Here is a 20,734-nt window from a genome sequence, read left to right as displayed (position 1 = left end):
AGAGGGTTTTACCAAATTTCTCTGGGGTGTCCAGGTCCCCTGTCCTTCCAGAGATGTGTATTCATAAGTAAATTGGCATTCTGTCATCCATTTTTTCCAGATGTTCTTCCCAAGTCATGTGTTATGTTTTGTGTTTTTAATATTTCTCATACTCGTTTTTAAAAATCTGGGCACATAAATAGTAATAAAGCTTTCAACTATCTCCTCTGTGCTGTCTCAAATTTTGGAGTATGCTTATATGCATGACACCGTGTCTGAAGTCATGAATGCTATCACATAATCAGGACTTAGATCCCTAAACCCCAGTCTTGTGTTTCTAGATGTTCTGAAAATTCTCTGCACTTTACTTATAAATGCCACCATAGTGTGCCATGACATTTCCAAAGTAACATATATTTCAAACATGAAAACAGGAAGCCCAAGGAAAAGAGAAGTTGGTGTCCAATGCATAAATAAATTAAGAATTGTAGAATACATAAAATGGTATGATGGATGTAGTACAAGGGCATACAATTAGGGGATTATATATTCTATTCTACTTTGACCTCTCCTGAACAGAATGTTCCTGCAGGGTCACCTTAGGGATGAGCAGTATCTATCACCCACCCAGTGGCCCAGTCTTGGAATCCTGCTTTCTTTGACCCTCACATCTGCCAGGTCCATGTGATTTCCCTGACATCTCTTTTTTCTTTCTTTTGAGACGGAGACTTGCTGTGTCGCCCAGGCTGGAGTGCAATGGCTCAATCTCGGCTCACTGTAACCTCTGCCTCCTGGGTTCGAGCGATTCTCCTGCTTCAGCCTCCCAAGTAGCTGGGACTACAGGTATGTGCCATCATGCCCAGCTAATTTTTGTAATTTTAGTAGAGCTGGGGTTTCACCATGTTGGCCAGGATGGTCTTGATCTCTTGACCTCATGATCTGCCTGCCTCAGCCTCCCAAAGTGCTGGGATTACAGGCATGAGTCACCACAGCCGGCCTCCCCAACATCTCTGTCGCCTACAGCAGCTGGACAGGGGTGGTAACCCACCCCTCACCTCACTGTCTGAAAGACCATCCCCTATACTGCTCATGTGCTATTTGGTTGGAGTTTGCTGAAAACTGGAGGCTTTTGGATACCAACTTTTTGAGCTTGCTCAATCATGCCCCACCCTGTGCCTGGAATTCCTCTCTGCTGCCATCTACTTGGCAAACTCCCCTTTTGGACTGAAGCCTCGGCCTCACCATTGCTGTTCTCCCCCACCACCCACCACCCCACTCAGTGAAGCAGCCACCCTCCCCCACCACCCTTATACCCACCAGTGTATAAGGCACATTCTTTAATTTCTTTTTTAGCCTTTGCTTTTGTGGGTACATGGTAGGTGTATATATTTATGGAGTATATGTGATATTTTGATACAGGCATACAATGCATAATACCACATCAGGGTAAATGGGGTATCCATCACCTTAAGCATTCATCCTTTGTGTTACAAAGAATCCAATTATACTCTTTTAGTTATTATTTTGAAAGGAGTCTTTCACTCTGTCACTCTGGCTGGAGCGCAGTGGTGCAATCTCAGCTCACTGCAGTCTCCCCCTCCCAGATTCAAGTGATTTTCATGCTTCAGCCTCCCAAGTAGCTGGGATTAGAGGCGCCTGCCACCATGCCCAGCTAATTATTGTATATTTAGTAGAGACAGGGTTTCACCATGTTGACCAGGTTGGTCTTGAACTCCTGACCTCAGATGATCCAATTGCCTCAGCTTCCCAAAGCGCTGGGATTACAGGTGTAAACCACCATGCCCGGCCTTCCTGTAGTTATTTTTAAATATACAATTACATTATTATGACTGTAGTCGCCCTGCAGTGCTATCAACTGTTAGATCTTATTCATTCTTTCTAACTATTTTTTGGTACCCATTAACTATGTCCTCTTCCCCCCACCGGAACCTCCACTATCCTTCCCAGCCACTGGTAACCATCTTTCTACTCTCTATCTCCATAAGTTCATTTATTTTAATTTTAACTCCCACAGATAAGTGAGAACATGTGAAGTTTGTCTTTCTGTACTTGACTTATTTCACTTAATGACCTCCAGTTCTATTCATGTTGTTGCAAATGACAGGATCTCATTCTTTTTTTAATGGCTGAATAGCACTCCATTGTGTATATATACCACATTTTCTTTATTTGTCTGTTGACAGACACTGGGGTGGCTTCTAAATCTTGGCTATTGTGAATAGTGCTGCAATAAACATGGGAGTTCAGCTATCTCCTTGATAAACTGATTTGCTTGCTTTGGGGTATATATCTAACAATGGGATTGCTAGATTATATGGTAGCACTATTTTTAGTTTTTTGCAGAACCTTCAAACTGTTCTTCATAGTGGATGTGCTAATTTACATTTCCATCAACAGTGTATGAGGGTTCCCTTTTCTCCACATCCTTGCCAGCATTCATTATTGCCTGTCTTGTATAAAAGCAATTTTAACTGGGGTAAGATGATATCTCATTGTAGCAATGCACATTCTGACGTCAAGAAAACTGTAATACTTTACTGAACTTAGTTGTTTGCAGGATGTTTTTCTTTTCTTTCTTGGTTTTTTTTTTTTTTTTGAGACAAAGTCTCGCTTCGTTGCCAGGTGCCAGGCGCCAGGCTGGAGTGCAGTGGCACGATCTCGGCTCACTGCAACCTCTGCCTCTGGGGTTCAAGCAATTCTCCTGCCTCAGCCTCCCAAGTAGCTGGGACTACAGGCACGTGCCACAACACCCAGCTAATTTTTTTTTTTTTTTGTATTTTTAGTAGAGATGAGGTTTCACCATGTTGGCCGGGATGGTCTTGATCTCTTGACTTTGTGATCTGCCCGCCTCGGCCTCCCAAAGTGCTGGGATTACAGGCGTGAGCCACCGCACCTGGCATAGCAGGATATTTTTCTTCCTTAACAGCCCGTGACCTAAAAGCCAAGCCCACATCTGATTCTTCCTTGTGTTCCCTGCATCTAGAATAAACCTTGCCTGGAACTGTTTGATAGATGAATGAAAGAAGGGATTTTTATAATTTTTTTTACTGTGGTAAAATTCACATGACAAAATTCACCATTTTAACCACTTTAAAGTGTACATTTCAGTTGGCATTTAGTATCACAATGCTATGTAATCATCACCACTATCTAGTTCAGAATATTTTCATCACACTAAAAGGAAACCCTATGCTCATTAAGCAGTCACTCTCCATATCCCTGGCCCCAGCAACCTGTAATCAAGTTTCTATCTCTATGGATATGTTTGGACTCATGTATGTTTGTTTTATATTTTGAGTAATAATCCAATGTTGTGTTATTTATTTTGTTGCTCAGATTGTTCCATCTTTGGCCACTGGATGCTCTTTCAGGTTGGCTTCTGTGTCTCTATTTATTTATTGAGACGGAGTTTTGCTCTTGTTGCCCAGGCTGGAGTGCAATGACACAATCTTGGCTCACCGAAATCTCCACCTCCCGGGTTCAAGTGATTCTCCTGCCTCAGCCTCCCAAGTAGCTGGGATTACAGGCATGCACCACCATACCCAGCTAATTTTCTATTTTTAGTAGAGACAGAAGTTTCGCTATGTTGGTCAGGCTGGTCTCGAATCCTGACCTCAGGTGATCCCCACCCCCATTGGCCTCCCAAAGTGCTGGGATTACAGGCGTGAGCCACTGAGCCCGGCCTGCTCCTATGTCTCTTTGGTGTGCTCCTAACCTTTTCTTTTTTTTTCTTAGCAGGTCCTTACCTTCTGGTACTACAATATACCCCAAGATTACCTTGTTGTTTGCCTCTCCACACCTGTGACCAATCATTTCTCTATTCTCGATTTCTCCCTAGCCTTGGTTCCTTTTATTGGAGAATGGTGTTTAGAAACCAAGATATCGGCAATGAGTGTATTGCTACTGGAAATTGGGTCTTTTTAATATCTTCTGTGTCTACTTAACAAGCTCAGTTTTTTCTCTAGGTTATTGATCACATGGAATACAGTTCTAATTGTTTTAATGACCTTATCTACCAATTTTACCTATCTCCTTCAGTTTCAGTTAACTGATTTTTTGGAAATAGCTTTTGGCTATTACTTTTAAGTTTTGTTAGATGAGACCAGAGTAATATTAGTCTAGGGCTAATTTTGCCACAGTGTTGAGGACACCTGAAACCTTATGAAATATGCCTTGCCACTCTAGATATTAGAATATGAAGTGAGCCTGTGTGATCTCCAAAAATGGTTCCTTCTAATCCTTTTGGGTAGTTCTTTCTCTGGCCTCTGGTAGTTTCCTTACATGCATGCTGAAGACCTGAGGGGGCTTCATATATTTCGAAGCAATGTTGCCAGGTGGTACACAGAGGTTTTGGGCCATATCTTCCTGGTGAACTTTTCCTTTTATCATTATCATTATCATGTGATTCTTTAGTAATTATTTTTGGCTTAAAATCTTTCAATATTGCATTATTTTGCTTAGCATTTGCCTAGTATATGTTCCCATCCTTTTAACATTTCTGTGCTATTATTATTATATTATTATTATTTTTGAGACAGAGTCTCACTCCTGTTGCCCAGGCTAGAGTACAATGGCACAGTCTCGGCTCACTGCAAACTATGCTTCCGTGGCTCAAGAGATCCTCCTACCACAGCCCCCAGGTAGCAGGGACTGCAGACACATGCCACCACACCAGGCTAATTTTGTATTTTTTTTTTTTTTTTGTAGGGTTGGAGTTTCATCACATTGCCCAGGCTGGTCTCAAACCTCTGGGTCAAGCAATCATCCCACCTTGGCCTCTCAAAATGCTGGGATTACAGGCATGAGCCACCATGCCAGGCCATGAGTTAACCTTTGAATCAGTAGACTGAGTAAAGCAGACTGCCCTTTCTAATGCCAGTGAGCCTCATTCAATTGTTGAAGGCCTGAATGGAACAAAAAGGCTGACTCTCCTGAAAGTAAGAGGAAACTCCTCCTGCCTGGCTGCTCAAGCTGGGACATCAGGCTTTTACTGCCTCTAGACTCAAAGTGAAACACCAGCTCTTTTTTTGGGTCTCAAGACTGCAGGGTTTTGAACTGGAACTTACACCACTGCCTCTCCTTTTCCTCAGGCCTCTGGACTCGGGCTGGAAAGTCACTGTTGGCTCTTCTGGGTCTACAGCTTGCCAGGTACAGATCTTGGAACTTCTCAGTCTCCATAATTACATCCTTATAATAAATCTCTTGCTCTCTGTTTATACACACACACACACACACACACACACACACACACACACACACATCTTGTTGGTTCTGTTTCATGTTTCACTGAAGATCTCTGATGAATATACCCTTAATATTTTAAATAATGATTTTCCACCATTACCTCTGTTAAATCTTTCTTTTTTGTTTTTGAAATGGAGTCTCGCTCTTGTCGCCCAGGCTGGAGTGCAATGGCTCCACTCACTGCAGCCTCCACCTCCTGGGTTCAAGCTATTCTCTTGCCTTGGCCTTCCGAGTAGCTGGGACTACAGGTGTGCACCACCACACCTGGCTAATTTTTGTATTTTTACTAGAGACAATGTTTCACCATTTGGCCAGACTGGTCTCAAACTCCTGACCTCAGGTGATCTGCCCACCTTGGCCTTACAAAGTGCTGGGATTAACAGGCATGAGCCACTGTGCTGGGCCCCTCCGTTAAATCTTTCTGGAACTCCTATGAGACATCTGTTTGACTCTCTCTTTTTATTCTTCATTTCTCTTAAATTCTTGTTTGGGTTTTTTCTCCTTATCTCCATTTTGGGTCCTGTCCTTAAAATGTCTCTTCAAATTCCCTCTTCAGCTAGCTTGAATATGTAGGTTAACTCATCTTTGAGTCTTTCATTTTAGTAGCTATGTTCTTATTTCTGGAAGTTTTATATGGTTCTTTTTCAAATTTTCCAACTTTTTCTCCTCCATACTATTCTGTTCCGTTATAATGGCTGCTATTTTTTTTTTTTTTTAATTTTTTATTGCTGGGTACAGTGGCTCACACCTGCAATCCCAGCACTTTGGGAGGCCAAGATGGGTAGATCACAAGGTCAGGAGTTCGAGAACAACCTGGCCAACATACTGAGACCCTGTCTCTACTAAAAATACACAAAATTAGCTAATTATGGTAGTGGACACCTGTAATCCCAGCTACGTGGGAAGCTGAGACAGGAGAATCACTTGAACCCAGGCAGTGGAGGTTGCAGTGAGTTGAGATCACATCATTGCACTCCAGCCTGGGTGACAGTGCAAGACTCTGCCTTTTAAAAAAAAAAAAAGAGGCTGGGCACGATGGCTCAAGCGTGTAATCCCAGCACTTTGGGAGGCTGAGGCGGGTGGATCACGAGGTCAAGAGATCAAGACCATCCTGGTCAACATGGTGAAACCCCGTCTGTACTAAAAATACAAAAAAATTAGCTGGGCATGGTGGCGCATGCCTGTAATCCCAGCTACTCGGGAGGCTGAGGAGGAGAATTGCCTGAACCCAGGAGGCGGAGGTTGTGGTGAGCCGAGATTGCGCCATTGCACTCCAGCCTGGGTAACAAGAGCGAAACTCTGTCTCAAAAAAAAAAGAAAGAAAAAGAAAAAAAAATTTTTTTTTTTTTTTTTGAGACTGAATTTCACTGTGTTGCCCAGGCTGCTCTAGAACTCCTGGAATCAAGCAATCTGCCCGCCTCAGCCTCCCAAAGTACTAGGATTACAGGAGTGAGCCACTGCGCCTGGCCAGGCTTCTACACTTCCTTTCTCTCCATTTTAATCATCCTTACTTCATAGTCTCTTTCAGGTGGTTCCATTTTTACCCTTCATATCTCTAGTTTGTTTTGTTTGTTAACTCTCTATTTTGGTCATTTCTTTCCTCAGTGATTTGTTACTTTTTGAGAATATTTTTTTTCTAGTATATTTGTCAAGCATCCCTTTTGAGCTCTTTTGATTTGCTTCAGCCCAAACCTAAGAGTTTTAATGGATCTTGCCCCAGCCCAACCTATGAATTGTAATGATCTGGACCAATTTTTCTGCTAATTTATCTTGCTGGGTGCAGTGGCTCATGCCTGTAATCCCAGCATTTTGGGAGGCCTAAGTGGGAGGATCACCTGAGGTCACGAGTTTGAGAACAGCCTGGCCAAATGGTGAAACCCTGTCTCTACTAAAAACACAACAATTAGCCAGGTGTGGTGGTACGCTCTTGTTATCCCAGCTACTCGGGGGGCTGAGGCAGGACAATCACTTGAACCCAGGAGGTGGAGGTTGCAGTGAGCTGAGATCACACCATTGCACTCCAGCCGGGGCGGCAAGATGAAACTACATCAAGAAAAAAAAAAGAGGAAAGGAAAGGAAAAGAAAAGAAAGGAAAGGAAGAAAGAGAAAGGGAGGGAGGGAGAGAGGAAGGGAGGAAGGAAGGAAAGAAAGAAGAAAGAATTTATGTCAGTGGGTGCCTGCATATAAAGGTAGAGTAAATTCAAACTCCCTATCTTGCATGTGGCAGAGACTGGCATTTCTATTTCTTGTAAATGCTATTTATTACCCCACTCACAGCCTCTTCAAAGGTCAATCTTTCTTGCAACTTCTTTAAAGCCAGGATACAGCTTTTCCAGTCTCCTTTTCATGGAAGAAGCCCAACTTCTAACCTCAGGGTTTTATCTCAGTTACAACTTGCTCAGCTGGCAGAAACTTAAGCCCCATCTCCTATTCCTTAGTGTGCAGTGAAACCCTAGCCCGCAGCCCTCAGGATCTGCGTCTAAGTCTGAGGTCCCTATGTATTCCTTGGCACTGGCTGTACCCTGTCCTGCCTTTGAGCTCCTTTTTCATTTCTGATGTCTAGAAATTTCTCTTTATATTTTTCAAATTCAGCAATAAAAAATAACATGTGTAGACTGGGCGTGGTGGCTCATACCTGTAATCCCAGTACTTTGGGAGGCTGAAGTGGTGGATCACTTGTGGTCAGGAGTTCAAGACCAGCCTGAGCAACATCCAGCCATCTGAAAGCCCTATCTCTACTAAAAATACAAAAATCAGCCAGGCATGGTGGTGTGCACCTGTAATCCCAGCTACTCAGCAGGCTAAGGCAGTAGAATCACTTAAACCCAGGAGACGGAGGTTGCAGTGAGTCGGGATTGTGCTCCTGCACTCCAGCCTGGGCAACAGAGCTAGTTTCTGTCTCAAAAAAAGAAAGAAAGAAAGAAAGAAATTTGTGTTATAATTCATCCAGCACCTCCATGTGTCTATAGTAAGGAATGGGATATGACACCCATTTTCATTAGTGTAGCTGATTATGTTTCTGGAAGTTGCCAGATGAAAAACAACAATTCTGTCAAGTAGACACTTATTTTTCTTAATATTATTTATTTATTTATTTTGGGAAAAGGTGTCATTCTGTCACCCCAGCTGGAGTGCAATGGTGCAATCACCCAGGCTCAACTGATCCTCCAACCTCAACTTCCCCAGTAGTTGGGACTACCAGCACGCACCATCATGCCTGACTAATATCTGCATTTTTTTGTAGAGATAGGGTTTTGCCATGTTGCCCAGGCTGGAAGTAGGCATTTATTATCTCCTGTATTAGTCAAGGTTTTCCAGAGAAACAGGACCAATAGGAGATATAGGTAAATAGATTTATTCTTGTGATTATGGAGGCTGAGAAGCCCTATGAACTGCCATTTGCAAGCTGGAGCCCAGGAAAGCCAATGGTGTTGTTCTATAACAAGCCCTAAGACGAAGACCTAAGAACTAGAGTTTGGTGGGTTTTGTTGTTTGTTTAGAAACAGGATATTGTTCTGGCACCCAGGCTGGAGTATGGTGGTGCAATTTTAGCTCACTGTAGCCTTGCACTCCTGGACTCAAGCCATCCTCCCACCTCAGCCTCCTGAGTAGCTGGGACTACAGTCATGTGCCACCATGCCCAAGTAATTTTATTTTTGTTTTTTGTAGAGATGTAACCTCGCCATGTTGCCTAGGCTGGTCTCGAACTCCTTGTCTCAAGGGATCCTCCTGCCTCAGCCTCCCAAAGCTCTGGAATTATCAGCATGAGCCACCATGCCTAGCCAAAAACAGGAGTTTGATGGCATAAATTCTAGTCCAAGTCCAAAGGCTGAAGAGCAAGGAGTGCTGATGTCTGAGCTCAGGAGAAGATGGGTTTCACAGCTCAAGAAGTGAGAACAAATCTGCTCTTCCTCTACCTTTTTGTTTTATCCAGGTCCTCAATGAATTGGATGATGTCCACGTACATTAGGGAGGGGTGGGTCTTCATTACTCAGTCTATCAATTCAAATACTAATCTGTTCCAGAAACATCCCCACAGACACACCGAGAAATAATGTTTTACCGTCTATCTGAGAACCCCATGACCCAGTCAAGTGAACTCATAGAATGGGCTGTCATATCTCCCTTTTATTTATTTTAAACCAGTTAAGTTCAGTAGTGAGAAAGAGGGAAGGAATAGAACAAGTAGTTCAATCTGTGACTGACTATGAACAATCAATTGAGATAACTCACTACTTTTGGGCCAGCCATCTCATTTTATAAATAAGAAAACTGAAGCTCAGAAAGGTTGTCTAAACTGCCAAAGCCATAAAACTTTAAGTGGGGAATAGGTTTTGCATTCAGTCTATTTGTCTATAAAATCCCATACAGGACATCCAGGCATCTAAAAGACAGCTTGGTACCTCTGCCTTCTTTCCATTGTTTAGCCTTAATGGACGATTTTGCTGGCATTTTGCTGGAGCAAATATTCTGAAAAAGATTCCTCCCATTTCCTATGAGGGGAGACAGCAAGCAGGCGAAGCCAGGCTCTCTTGAGCCTGGGAGCCCTTGGTAGGAGCATTTGGCTGGAAAGATGTGGAAGCCAATAAGTATTTCCTCCACCACCCAGAAGCTTCTCCAAGCTCGTGCATGAGGTGGGCAGTGAAGGGGACATACCAAGGGTCTTGCACATCATCTTTGGCCTGCCTCAGATACAAGGAGAAAGCCCAGGCTGTGGCAGGGCTTGCCTGTTGAGTCCTGCTGGGTTTAGGCAATGTCTTAGCAGAGGCTGGCATACTCTGAGGCTTTTCACTTCCCTCCTTAGATTGGGGGCACCTCTTGCCTATGCATCTTGCACAAAGCCTGGCCCTGAGTAGGTGCCCTGCAAAGGTGCAGGGGGTCAATAGGGATGATTGAGGTTCCACTAAGGAAAAGAAGGCATTTCAAGTTTTTACAGTACAAGGACTTTAATGAGTGTAAGTAGCTACCCTTATTGCACATTGATTATGTGTGGACACATTTTATGCATGTATATTGGAATATTTTTAGCTGCAAGTAATGATAACTAACAGTGACATAAATAGGTAGTTATTTTCTGGCATAACAAGAATTCCAAAGGTGCTCCTTGGTGTTTCCATCTCGGTTATAAGATGTCTGTGACACTCAGCCATCACCTCCAAGTTCAAGGCAGACAAAGGTTGGGAGGTGCAGACAGTTCAGACTCAGCAGTCCTGTTTCATCAGGAAAGCAAAAGCCCTCCCAGTAACTCCTGAACAGTTCTTGGAAGTAGCATCCTCCTTTACTAATGGGACCTAACACAGAGCTGGCAAAAGGCAAAGGCAGAGCCAGGCATCAGACTCATTTTTTTCTGACTGAAGTCTGAGGGCTCTTTCCATTGCTGTACCATGTTTCACCTTCCCCTTAAAGTGCCCTTCTAAAGTCTTGGTCTTGAAGTCACATCAGGTCCGAGTGGGCTTGATGAAGAAAGAAGAGGGAAGGTGACCTGATCAGTACTGTTGTTCAGCCTGGAGTACAGTGGATCATAGCTCACTGCAGCCTCCAACTCCATGGCTCAAGTGATCCCCTTGCCTTAGCCTTCCAAGTAGCCAGGACAACAGGTGCATACTACCATGCCTGACTAATTAATTAAAAAAAATTTTTTTTTTGTAGAGACAGGGTCTCACTATGTTGTCCAGGCTGGTCTTGAACTCCTGGACTCCAGTTATCCTCCCCTCCTTGGCCTCCCAAGGTGCCAGAATTACAGGTGTTAGCCACCTTGCTTGGCCTGGAGATCAGTTCTTTTTTACTTTTTCTGAGACAGGCTCTCCCCCTGTCACTGAGCTACAGTGTGGTGGTTCAATCATAGCTCACTGTAGCCTCAACCTCTTGGGCTCAAGTGATCCTCCCACCTCAGCCTCCAGAATAGCTGGGACTACAGGCATGTATCACCATGCCCAGCTAATTTTTGCATTTTTTGTAGAGTCAGGGTTTCATTATGTTGCCCAGTCTGGTCTCGAACTCTTGGGCTCAAGCAATCCACCCACCTAGGCCTCCCAAAATGTGGAGACTACAGGCATGAGCCACCACACCTGACCTGGAGTTCAGTTCTGAAATAAGATGACACCTGTCCCTGGGGCTATCCAGAGTAATGATGAAGTCACGAGAGGAGGTTCCATAACTGTGTGGTAGAGTCATACTTCCAGCTGAGTGCAGCCACTTTGGAATGGTCATGCTAGAAGGCTCAGCCCTTATTCTGATGATGCCACTACTGCCCAGAACTCCTATGGGACTCTCTTTACAAGTCGCAAAAAGACCTCAACCTCACTACTGCAACGTTACACATCATTTCTGACCCCAAACCCAGCTGCAGCTTCTCATCTCATGAATTTCAAGTGACTTTTGAACTATTGCCAAAAATCAAAAATGATTCCCTGAAGAAAAAGATGTATTGTAATTTAGAAGCAAAAGAATGTGTTGTCTACTTTGCAGCCAATTTTAAAATAAAAATTAAAGAAATATTTAAAACAGTGGAAGCACTTTTTAAGTAAATATGCCCTCCCAGGTTGACATCTTGGAAGAGAATAACTAAGTTTGGTCGTATGATTTCTGCTGTGTTTAAGAAAAATTACTTAACTAAAGAGACACTGAAAAGGACACTGACTTGGTAAAGATATAAACGGGATTATAATGTTGGTCACGTGAGATGGACTTGCATTGGTGAAATTATAAATTGGTATTGTTTTCTCAGAGCAATTTGGCAATGAGCATCACAAAGCTTTAAAGAGTTTAAGCTAGGCTAGACGTAGTGACTCATGTCTGTAATCTCAGCCCTTTAGGAGGCCAAGGCGGGTGAATCACAAGGTCAGGAGTTCAAGACCAGCCTGGCCAACATGGTGAAACACCATCTCCACTAGAAATGCAACAATTAGCCGGGCGTGGTGGTAGGCGCCTGTAATCCCAGCTACTCAGGAGGCTGAGGCAGGAGAATTGCTTGAACCCAAGAGGCAGAGGTTGCGGTGAGCCGAGATCGTGCCACTGCACTCCAGCCTGGGTGATGAAGCAAGACTCCCTCTCAAAAAAAAAAAAAAGAGTTTAAACCAGTTGGCCTAGACATTCCACTCCTGGGAATCATTCTTAGGAAAACTGTTAGAGATACAGACAAAGATTTATGTAACAGCTATTCATTGCGGACTTATTTGTAAAAAAATAGTTAAAAAAAAAAAAAAAGGAATAACCCAAATGTCCCACAATGGAGAAATTGTTAGGAAAATTACAGCATATTCATTAAGTGAAATAATGCAGCTATTTAAAATGATGTTTTTAAAGAACTGTCAATGAGGTTTGAAGATGTTCACGATAAGATAGGTGATAAAATCAGACTGTAAAACCACATGTATTATATCGTCCCATTTTTACTTTCTGTATGCTAAAAAGCAACCTCAAGATATATCCAAAACGTTAACAGTAGTTTTATCTGGGTGATGAAATTATAGGTGATTTTAAATTTGTTTCATTATGCTTTTATATATACAATTTTTATTATTATAACTATAAATATTACTTTTGTGGTTACAAAATATGTATAATGAAAATATGTATTAAGAAAAATTACTTAATTTTTAACTATTACTTTTTAAGAAAGAAAGAAGTGTGTTTTACTGGGAGAAAAGAGATCTGCCCCCAGGGTTCTGATGGTTTAGTGGAGGAAATGAGACACGGACACAGATACGTTTATTACAAGGCAATAAGGGCTATCATGGAGGTTTTATCAAGTGTGGAGGAAAGGATTACCTCTGCCTGAAGAGTTGAAGGTTGGTGAAAAGAGGTAACATTTGTTCAGGACCTTGAAGGATGAATAGCGGTCCTCTTGGGCTTTGTAAACTGTGAAGCACTATCTAAGTGTAAGTTAGTCTTTGACTTTTATGATTACTGTCAAGGCTTACCTCATATAAAGCTCTCTTTCTTGTCTCTTTCTCATGCTCCCTGAAGCCCAGGATCCCTGGGACAGGAAGCAGCAGCAGTTAAACAGTCACACATCAGTGCTCCAGCAAGTGAACTGAGGTGCATCCAACTAAGGAGCAGATCCAGGACCACAGGACATAAAATTATCTGGGAGCAGGGCCAGGAAGGTGCTGGTGAGTAAACAGTTCCGCCTTATTTGCCACCCTGTGGTAAGGCTGGCTTTGCTTGGGGCCTCCACCCTGAGATTTGGGGCCATCTCCACCTGGGGGATGGTAAAACCTACAAACGAGCATCACACATCAGTCTGTGATTTACATTGGCAGGAAATGGTGCATCAGATGTCCTTACAGCCTCCAGACAGGGTGGAGTGGAAAGGAGGGGTGTAAGTGAGGGGATCAGGAAGGGTGACAAGAGATGATTTGTTCAGGACAAATTCTTAGAAGCTCCAGGTTGGAAGGGACTTAAAAGTTCTGTGATTTAATCCTCCCGATCTCCTTCTCGACATCCCTATCACATTGTCATTCTTCCCAGGTGCAGCTCTGAGACCACCTCTTCTATTATCTCCCACCTCAGTTCCTCTGGCCTATGCTTCAGGCATTTCCCATTATTTAATTTTATGAAAAAAAATTCAGTGTCCACTGTGTGCCAGGCACTGTGCTTAGAATAGTTCCTCGATTGCAGTATTACCGTCCTGTGCCTCCTGTTGGTTATTTATTTACTTATGCAATAAATGTATATTGAATGCCTACTATATGCCAGGCAATGTTCTAGTTGTGGTAACAGAGTGGAGGAAAATACAGTCAGGATCTCAGGTTCTCACAGACCTGTCATTCTAGCAGGAGAGATATATAATAAACAAATGAAAAAATAAAATATCAGGTTATAAATGTCAAGAAGGAGCCCACTTCGGGAAAATTTAGGGGAAGAACTTTCTATAACAAAGAGAACAAACAGCTGATTCCAAGATCCTATGGGGATAACCTCTGTTTGCTAGAGGAACAAAAGGAAGGAAACTGTGGCCTTGTGCATAGAAAATGCTTCCTTCTTTATCTGTAAATGAAAATCTTCTTATGTGTCAGAATGTGGTTCAAGCATTGCCTCTTTAGGTGAATCTATCCTGCTTTTTCGGGTAGAAGTGACCACTATCTCCTTTCCTCCTCACTGCCTCTGAGTAGATTTCTGTGAGCATACCTGTGACACTTTGCCATTCTTACCATATTAAATCATTGTGACTCTCTAGTGGACCTCAGTCTCATTAAGGGCAGGACTGAACTTCCTACTGAAATCCCTAATGTCCAGTTTAGACCGTGGCACAGAATCTGTGATCAGTAATGGTTCGTTCCTGGAATACTGAACTATCACACAGCACCCTATCCGAGCTGCACTAGTGATGCTTATTTGGAATTGGCAACAATTTATTGCTCAGTGCCAGACCCTGTGCTAGGTACTTTCCACTCTGCTCATTCTTACAAGTCTCACAGTCAACATGTGCAGTAAGTATCTTTATTCTGTAATTAAAACTCAGGCCAGACTCAGTGGCTCATGCCTGTAATCCCAGTACTTTGGTAGGCTGAGGCAGGAGGATCTCTTCCAGGAGTTCAAGACCAGCTTGGGCAACAGAGTAAGACCCCATGTCTATGAAAAAATAAAGAAAAGCTGGATGTGGTAATGTACACCTGTGGCCCTAGCTACTTAGGAGGCTGAGATGGGAGTATCACTTGAGCCCAGGAATTGGAGGCTGCAGTGAGCTGTGATTACACTACTGCACTCCAGCCTCTCAAAGAGGGAGAACTTAGAGAATTAAAGTGATTATCTGAGGTGGCTCAGTAAGAAGAAACAGAACTGAGATTTGAACCCAAGTCTTCTTGATGTAAAATCCCAATGGCTCCTCTTCTATGTGATGTCACTCATCATGCATTAGTTCTTCTATGGCCCTGTCCTCTCTCTTCTCCTATATAATCATTTTCCTGGGAAAAGGGTCTTTTTTTTTTTGAACTTCATTATATATTCCTTATGACACTACAACAGTGCTTTGTATTTAGGACACAGTCACCACATATGTCTTAAATCTCCAAAAGGTAGAAAAGAATGAATGTGCGAATGAATGTTTCACCCAAAGTGAATTAGCCTCTGATAACAGTTCATAGGATGGTTGGTGATGGGCTGGAGAGACGCATTTCTGAGGGGAGGCATCTTTCCAAATACCTCCAGGCGTCCATTCCAGGAGGGCCTGGGGAGAGCTGAGCATGCTGTCTCTGTGCTAAAGCACTTGTTTCTTTGAAATCACACCTTTTTCTCAGCTGCACATCTCAACAGGCAGGCAGGGCAGAGGGGAACATGCATGGCTTCCAATGAGTTGGGAAAATGAGGTTAGGTTTCAATTCAGATACTTATTTGTGTTTTCTAGGTCTACATGGTCGATAAATTTTCAACGAGCAGTGATTCTGTTCCTCATCTTTCATTGCTTTATGGGACTTCAGGGAATGAAAGCATAACATCCTGCTTTCCCATAAGTTCCCTGGCTGCTACACTGGCACCAATTAAAGACATGTCTATGCAGTTAATCAAAACCAATTTGGAAGCACTCTGGCGCTGCTCCTCTGATGTACTGCCCGCTCCACATACAGTAGTTCCTCAGCTGTGGTGATGGAGCCAGGCACATAGGAGCTTTTGATGAACTGGCTCTGCCAGCCCCAAGTGTTAACTATGTCATCTGACTTGACTAATGAGGCTCTGGACCTGATCTGCGTGAGCGGAGCAGCCCTGCTGTCTGGAGGAGGCTCAGTTTCCACAGCCAGCTTGGGAAGAGGCTGCAACGTGCAGGGTACACACTCCATCATGTCAGCTGGAGTCCCAGAGGCCTCCAGTGTTGGAGCTGGGAGTCATCCATGGAGAGGGTGATAGAAACTGTGGGCCAGGCTCTGTACTGGGCACCAGTGTGAATGTGACCCTATTTAAACTTCTAGCTCAGCCTCCTCATTTTAGACATGAAAATCAAGACCCATCAAAAGTGTGAGGCTTCCCAAAGACCTGAACTTTGGAGAAAGAAATGATGGTGAAAGCATGGTCTCTGCCCTGGATGAGAGGTAAACATGTATGAGAGTAACAACTGGGGCCTGGTGCAAGTACACTTCATCAGGGTTTAATCGCGGGCTTCCTTCCTTCTGCAAACGTTTATCACGGGGAAGGGTTGCTTGTGCCCTTGTCACCTCAGCAATTCCAAGAGCATGGAATTTGGAGTCAACAGATCTGGGTTTGAGTCCCAGCCCTACTTTGAGTTGATGTATTCTTGCAAATCACTTCCATTTTCTGAGCCTTGGTTTCCTCAGCTATAACACTGGAACAGGCCAAATACTGCCCACCCAGCCTACTTCCATGAGTCCTTGTGGGACTCATCCAAGTTAATGGGTGTGGAAGTGTAAGGAAGAGCCTCTGCACGTGTTAGTTACTATTCCAGTTATCATCCCCTAAGGACCACTGGCTGAAATCTCTGGAATATGGATCCACAGATAGCTTTAACTCTCTTCCTCTTCCTGCCTCTTTCAAATGGACATAAAAACCAATTAGTCATCTGCCTATAATCTCAACAGCTTTCCCAGAGAGTCCATGCACAGAAAGAGGAAGAATTCAACTATTATATATTAATGTCATTCCATACATTGATTGAGCATCTACCATATGGCAGACATTGTGTGGGGATCAGAGTTGGATAAGACATGTTTCTTGGCCACCTTGAGAAGCTCACCATTTAGTAGGAGAAACAGACTGGGCATAAATAACTATAATGTACTGCAGAAAAAATGCAATTGCCATAGGAAAGATACAAATCAAGTGTTTTGGGAGCCAGAGAATGGAATGATTCATTCCCCAAAAGGAGACTGGAAAAAGGTTCATCAACGAAGTGGTATTCAAGGATGGGCGGGGCTTAGCTCTGTCAGGAAGAATGAGACAGGGCACTCCAGACAGAGAGACCAGCACAGGCAAATGTATGAAATCTGGAAAGGAATGGCGATCTAAAGGATAAAATAAGATCAAGTGAGCATGAGCCAAAGAAAAATCACTGCACCCCAGCTCTGAAACCCTGGCATAAATGCTGCTGTTTCACTGTTCTCTTTGCTGGCTGAGGTCACCTTGGCCTCTATCCCTCAGTCAGAGAGAATCCCACACTGGCCCTTGCTCCAGCAAAGCCAAACCCAAGCCCCAGCCAGCAGAGGTGACAACAAATGAACAGGGATCCACAATACCATTAGATGCATAAATTCTTGAGCTGGGAAGTGCCAGGTCACAGCCATACCTCCTCAGCTAGGGTAAGAGCTTTATCAGATGTGGCAATGACACAACCGTGGAGCATGATGGCAAAGAACTTAAGCCTCTTGGCATGGGTCACTCACTACATTTTTCTCTTTCCCCCTTCATCCAAAAGAAGCTAGCTTCTTCTTTACCAGTGCTGCTGTCAGAATGGCTTTGGAAAGCCTAGAGCTGCAGCTGGACTCAAGGCATGGCCATGGGCCACTCCAGGGACTTGTATTTTCTCAGTCTTTCTATCTTTCATTGTGAATTGTTTTTTATTGTGCAAATAATACAGTGTTAAGAACGGAAACCCCAGGAAGAGAAAGAGGAAAGTGAGCACCCACTCACACATTATCTGTTTCAATTTCTCCTCCTTCCTGCTGTTGTCCATGAGCATACTTTTTTTTATGGCCGCTTTTATCACGGATACAACTACATATTCCATTTTTATTGCTTAGCTTCGTATCATCTAGCTGTTTCTATTTTGCCACTTATTGCCAGCCCCTGGTGTTTACGCAGACTTGGCATTGTTCTCCCAAGACTGAAGAAAGATGCCAGTGGTCATGTAAAGGGACTTTCTACAGATAACATGATCGTCATTGACAACTGGCATCATGTGACAGAGGAAAAGCACCAACTGTTCTGCCATCATGTTGACTTGGGCTGGAATCTCACCTCCTCTATTTCAAAGCTAGATGGCCCTGGGCATATCACTCCACCTCTTTGAGCTTGAGGTCCTCATCTATAAGATGGGATGGTAGTAGTACCACCCTTATGGGATTACAGTGAGAGTTAAGTGAGATACCAAAAGGGGAATGCTCAGCAAAGAGCAGCTCTCCTTCCCAATGCTTGTGGGGGCCGACCTAGAATCCACTCTGCTTTTTCCTCTCGCCCACATTTGATCACCTCCCCTCCCTGGACCCAGCAGGCCCCCTGGGTAAGCCCGCCGAAATTCTGAGAGGCATACTAGTTTGCATATTTATTAATCATTGAGTGAATTTACTATATTTTGCTTAAGTGTTTTCTTCTAATGAAAATTTTGTTTTTGTCTAGTTTTTCACTATTTCCAATAATGATACAAAAACAAACAAACCAGTGTGTGCTGCTCACGGTGTGCTTTAAAAACTGTATTTTCTCGGGAACAATGAGATAGAGGATAGAAACATTTTCAAGGTTTCTAATGTGTATTTCCAAATTGCTTTTCAGATCTGTATCTGTTATGCTGCCACCAGTTTGAGGGAGGGGCCTACCTGGGCTACATTGGAGGCTGCTGGACTCTGGTCACAAACTCCTGCTTTATTTCTGCCATTGTCTTCTCCCAACATGGCTCCTGAACTTTCTCACTTCATGGGACAACTACCTCACTGTTTGTTCCCAAAACGATGCTCCATGCTTTTCTGCCTTTGTACTTCCTATTATTCTTCACCACCGTTGCCCAGAAATATTCTTCCCTTAAGATTTCTTCTCACCTTAGAACTCAACCTTTGTGGAACTGGAAACTTCTATACTCTCTTCAAGACCCACCTCAAATACCCCCTTTCTCTGTGAACCAGTTCCAATCCCCCCAAGCAGAGTTAGTCACTTTTGTTATAAGTGGCACCTGGAGGACCCTTGGCATCCAAATGCTCACCAAGAGTCAGCCATCCCTTAGCCCCAGCTACAGGCCCCAGTTTTTGTGATTCTCTCTCCTCTTCTCCTCTCTCTCTGCACCAGGCAATCTCACTAGTCTATCCCAACTCATGTCCTAACTATTCTTAGATTCACTTATCTTTTCTTTTTTTTTTGAGATGGAGTTACACTCTTGCTGCCCAGGCTGGAGTAGTGCAATTGCACAATCTTGGCTCACTGCAACCTCTGCCTCCTGGGTTCAAGCAATTCTCCTGCCTCAGCCTTCTGAGTAGCTGGGGTTATAGGCATGTACCACCATGCCAAGCTAATTTTGTATTTTTACTAGAGACGGGGTTTCACCATGTTGGTCAGGCTGGTCTCAAACTCCCAACCTCAGATGATCCACCCTCCTGGGCCTCCCAAAGTGCTGGGATTACAGGTGTGAGAGACTGCACTTGGCCAGATCCACTTATCTTTGCCTCATGGTCATTGCCATGGCCATCACCTCTCATCAGGATTCCTACAATGGTCTCCATTTAAAAATAAAATAAAATAAAATAGAGTAATATGCACATGATTCAAAAGCCAAAGTTGTCTTCAAAGCTTATAATAAGAAACAGTAGATTCCTGCCCTAAGCCCCCCTACCTCAAGTGTTACTCTTCAGAGACAACTAGCCACTTTCAGCTATTTCTTTGGAATTTACTTCCATTTGCCAAATAAAATACCTATACTGCAGTTTCTTGATTTTTACATTTTCAGCCATTATCTTTTTAATTTTTAAAAAAATTTTATTAGTTTTATTACAGACCTAGTCTTTTTTTTTTCTTTTAAGGGTATTCCTGAAACACCAAGGTTCAGACATTAACTACTGACTGAACAATGGAAGACATCTCTAATAGCACTTCCTTCCCCCATTCTCTAATATAATTGTATCTTTAATTATTTCAATTTTTGGTTAATCGTTTTCAGTATTTACATATTATGACATATTTGATGGGAAGCCATCAAAAATATTTGTCCTTTGAGATGCTAACATCTCTTCCAGGACTGCTGTCTGTCCTGGTGAGGTTTGAGCCTCCCACTCAGAGACAGGAGCTGCTATGTGGGAGGTGAGGCTGGCTGGCTACTGACAGCCAGGTGGCACCAGAACAGTCTCAGGACAGTGCCCATGCAGGGTTCCCTGGGCCACGTAGGTGTAGCAAGCAAGCCTCAGGTCAGCCTTCTGGGGGAGCCAAAGGCAGTGCCCAGGAGGGAATGGAGGCTGCTGACTGGCACAGGAACTAACTGATCTGAACAACCGCTGGCCTCTTGAACAGAGTTCTGGGGCCCCTGGCCATGCCAGGTACTTTTTAGTAGCTGGATTCTGGGAAGTTCCAGGGAGTTCTGAGATGGGGGTAGTGGGATGGCTGGGCAGTGGCAACAGGGTACCCAGGGAACTTGCGGGTGGCTACTATTTACTAGCCAGTATAGAAATATTTCAACACTTTAATAACAAATATGGTCGAATGTAACTAGTGCAGTTCTGTTGGGCCTGGTTATGAACGTGTAAATGTTATTCATAGTCAAGCCATGTAGGTCTCTGTGATTATATTTCCATTCTTGTTAAGATTTCAGTTTCTCCTATGTTAATAACTACCTTGCTGTTTCCTT

At 43.5% G+C, this 20,734-nt stretch overlaps 1 protein-coding gene across 10 annotated transcripts in view; it reads left to right on the top strand.

Moving 5' to 3' along the window:
- GVQW3 (GVQW motif containing 3) overlaps window positions 1–19,817 on the top strand; it is a 31,032-nt gene extending 11,215 nt beyond the window's left edge. The window contains exons 2-8 of one of the 10 annotated variants that reach the window (XR_013523232.1): window positions 701–822; window positions 4,708–4,937; window positions 5,091–5,148; window positions 8,914–9,134; window positions 13,213–13,358; window positions 15,593–16,271; window positions 18,682–19,817. Coding sequence is in view for 1 of the 10 variants with exons in the window: in XM_078340190.1 (XP_078196316.1) it covers window positions 15,593–15,832 (240 nt within the window). In the remaining 9 variants the exon portion in view is untranslated. Of the gene's footprint in view, window positions 1–700; window positions 823–4,707; window positions 4,938–5,090; window positions 5,149–8,913; window positions 9,135–13,212; window positions 13,359–15,592; window positions 18,568–18,681 lie in introns of those variants that run through there. The other 9 variants (XR_013523234.1, XR_013523235.1, XR_013523239.1 and 6 more) reach the window with 9 other exon arrangements.
- Window positions 19,818–20,734: the final 917 nt, after the last annotated feature.

Source organism: Callithrix jacchus, chromosome 10, assembly GCF_049354715.1.
Source record: "Callithrix jacchus isolate 240 chromosome 10, calJac240_pri, whole genome shotgun sequence".
NCBI classification, from domain to species: domain Eukaryota; kingdom Metazoa; phylum Chordata; class Mammalia; order Primates; family Cebidae; genus Callithrix; species Callithrix jacchus.
The sequence above is the reverse complement of the archived record's forward strand: the minus strand, read 5'-3'. Positions and strand labels throughout refer to the sequence as shown.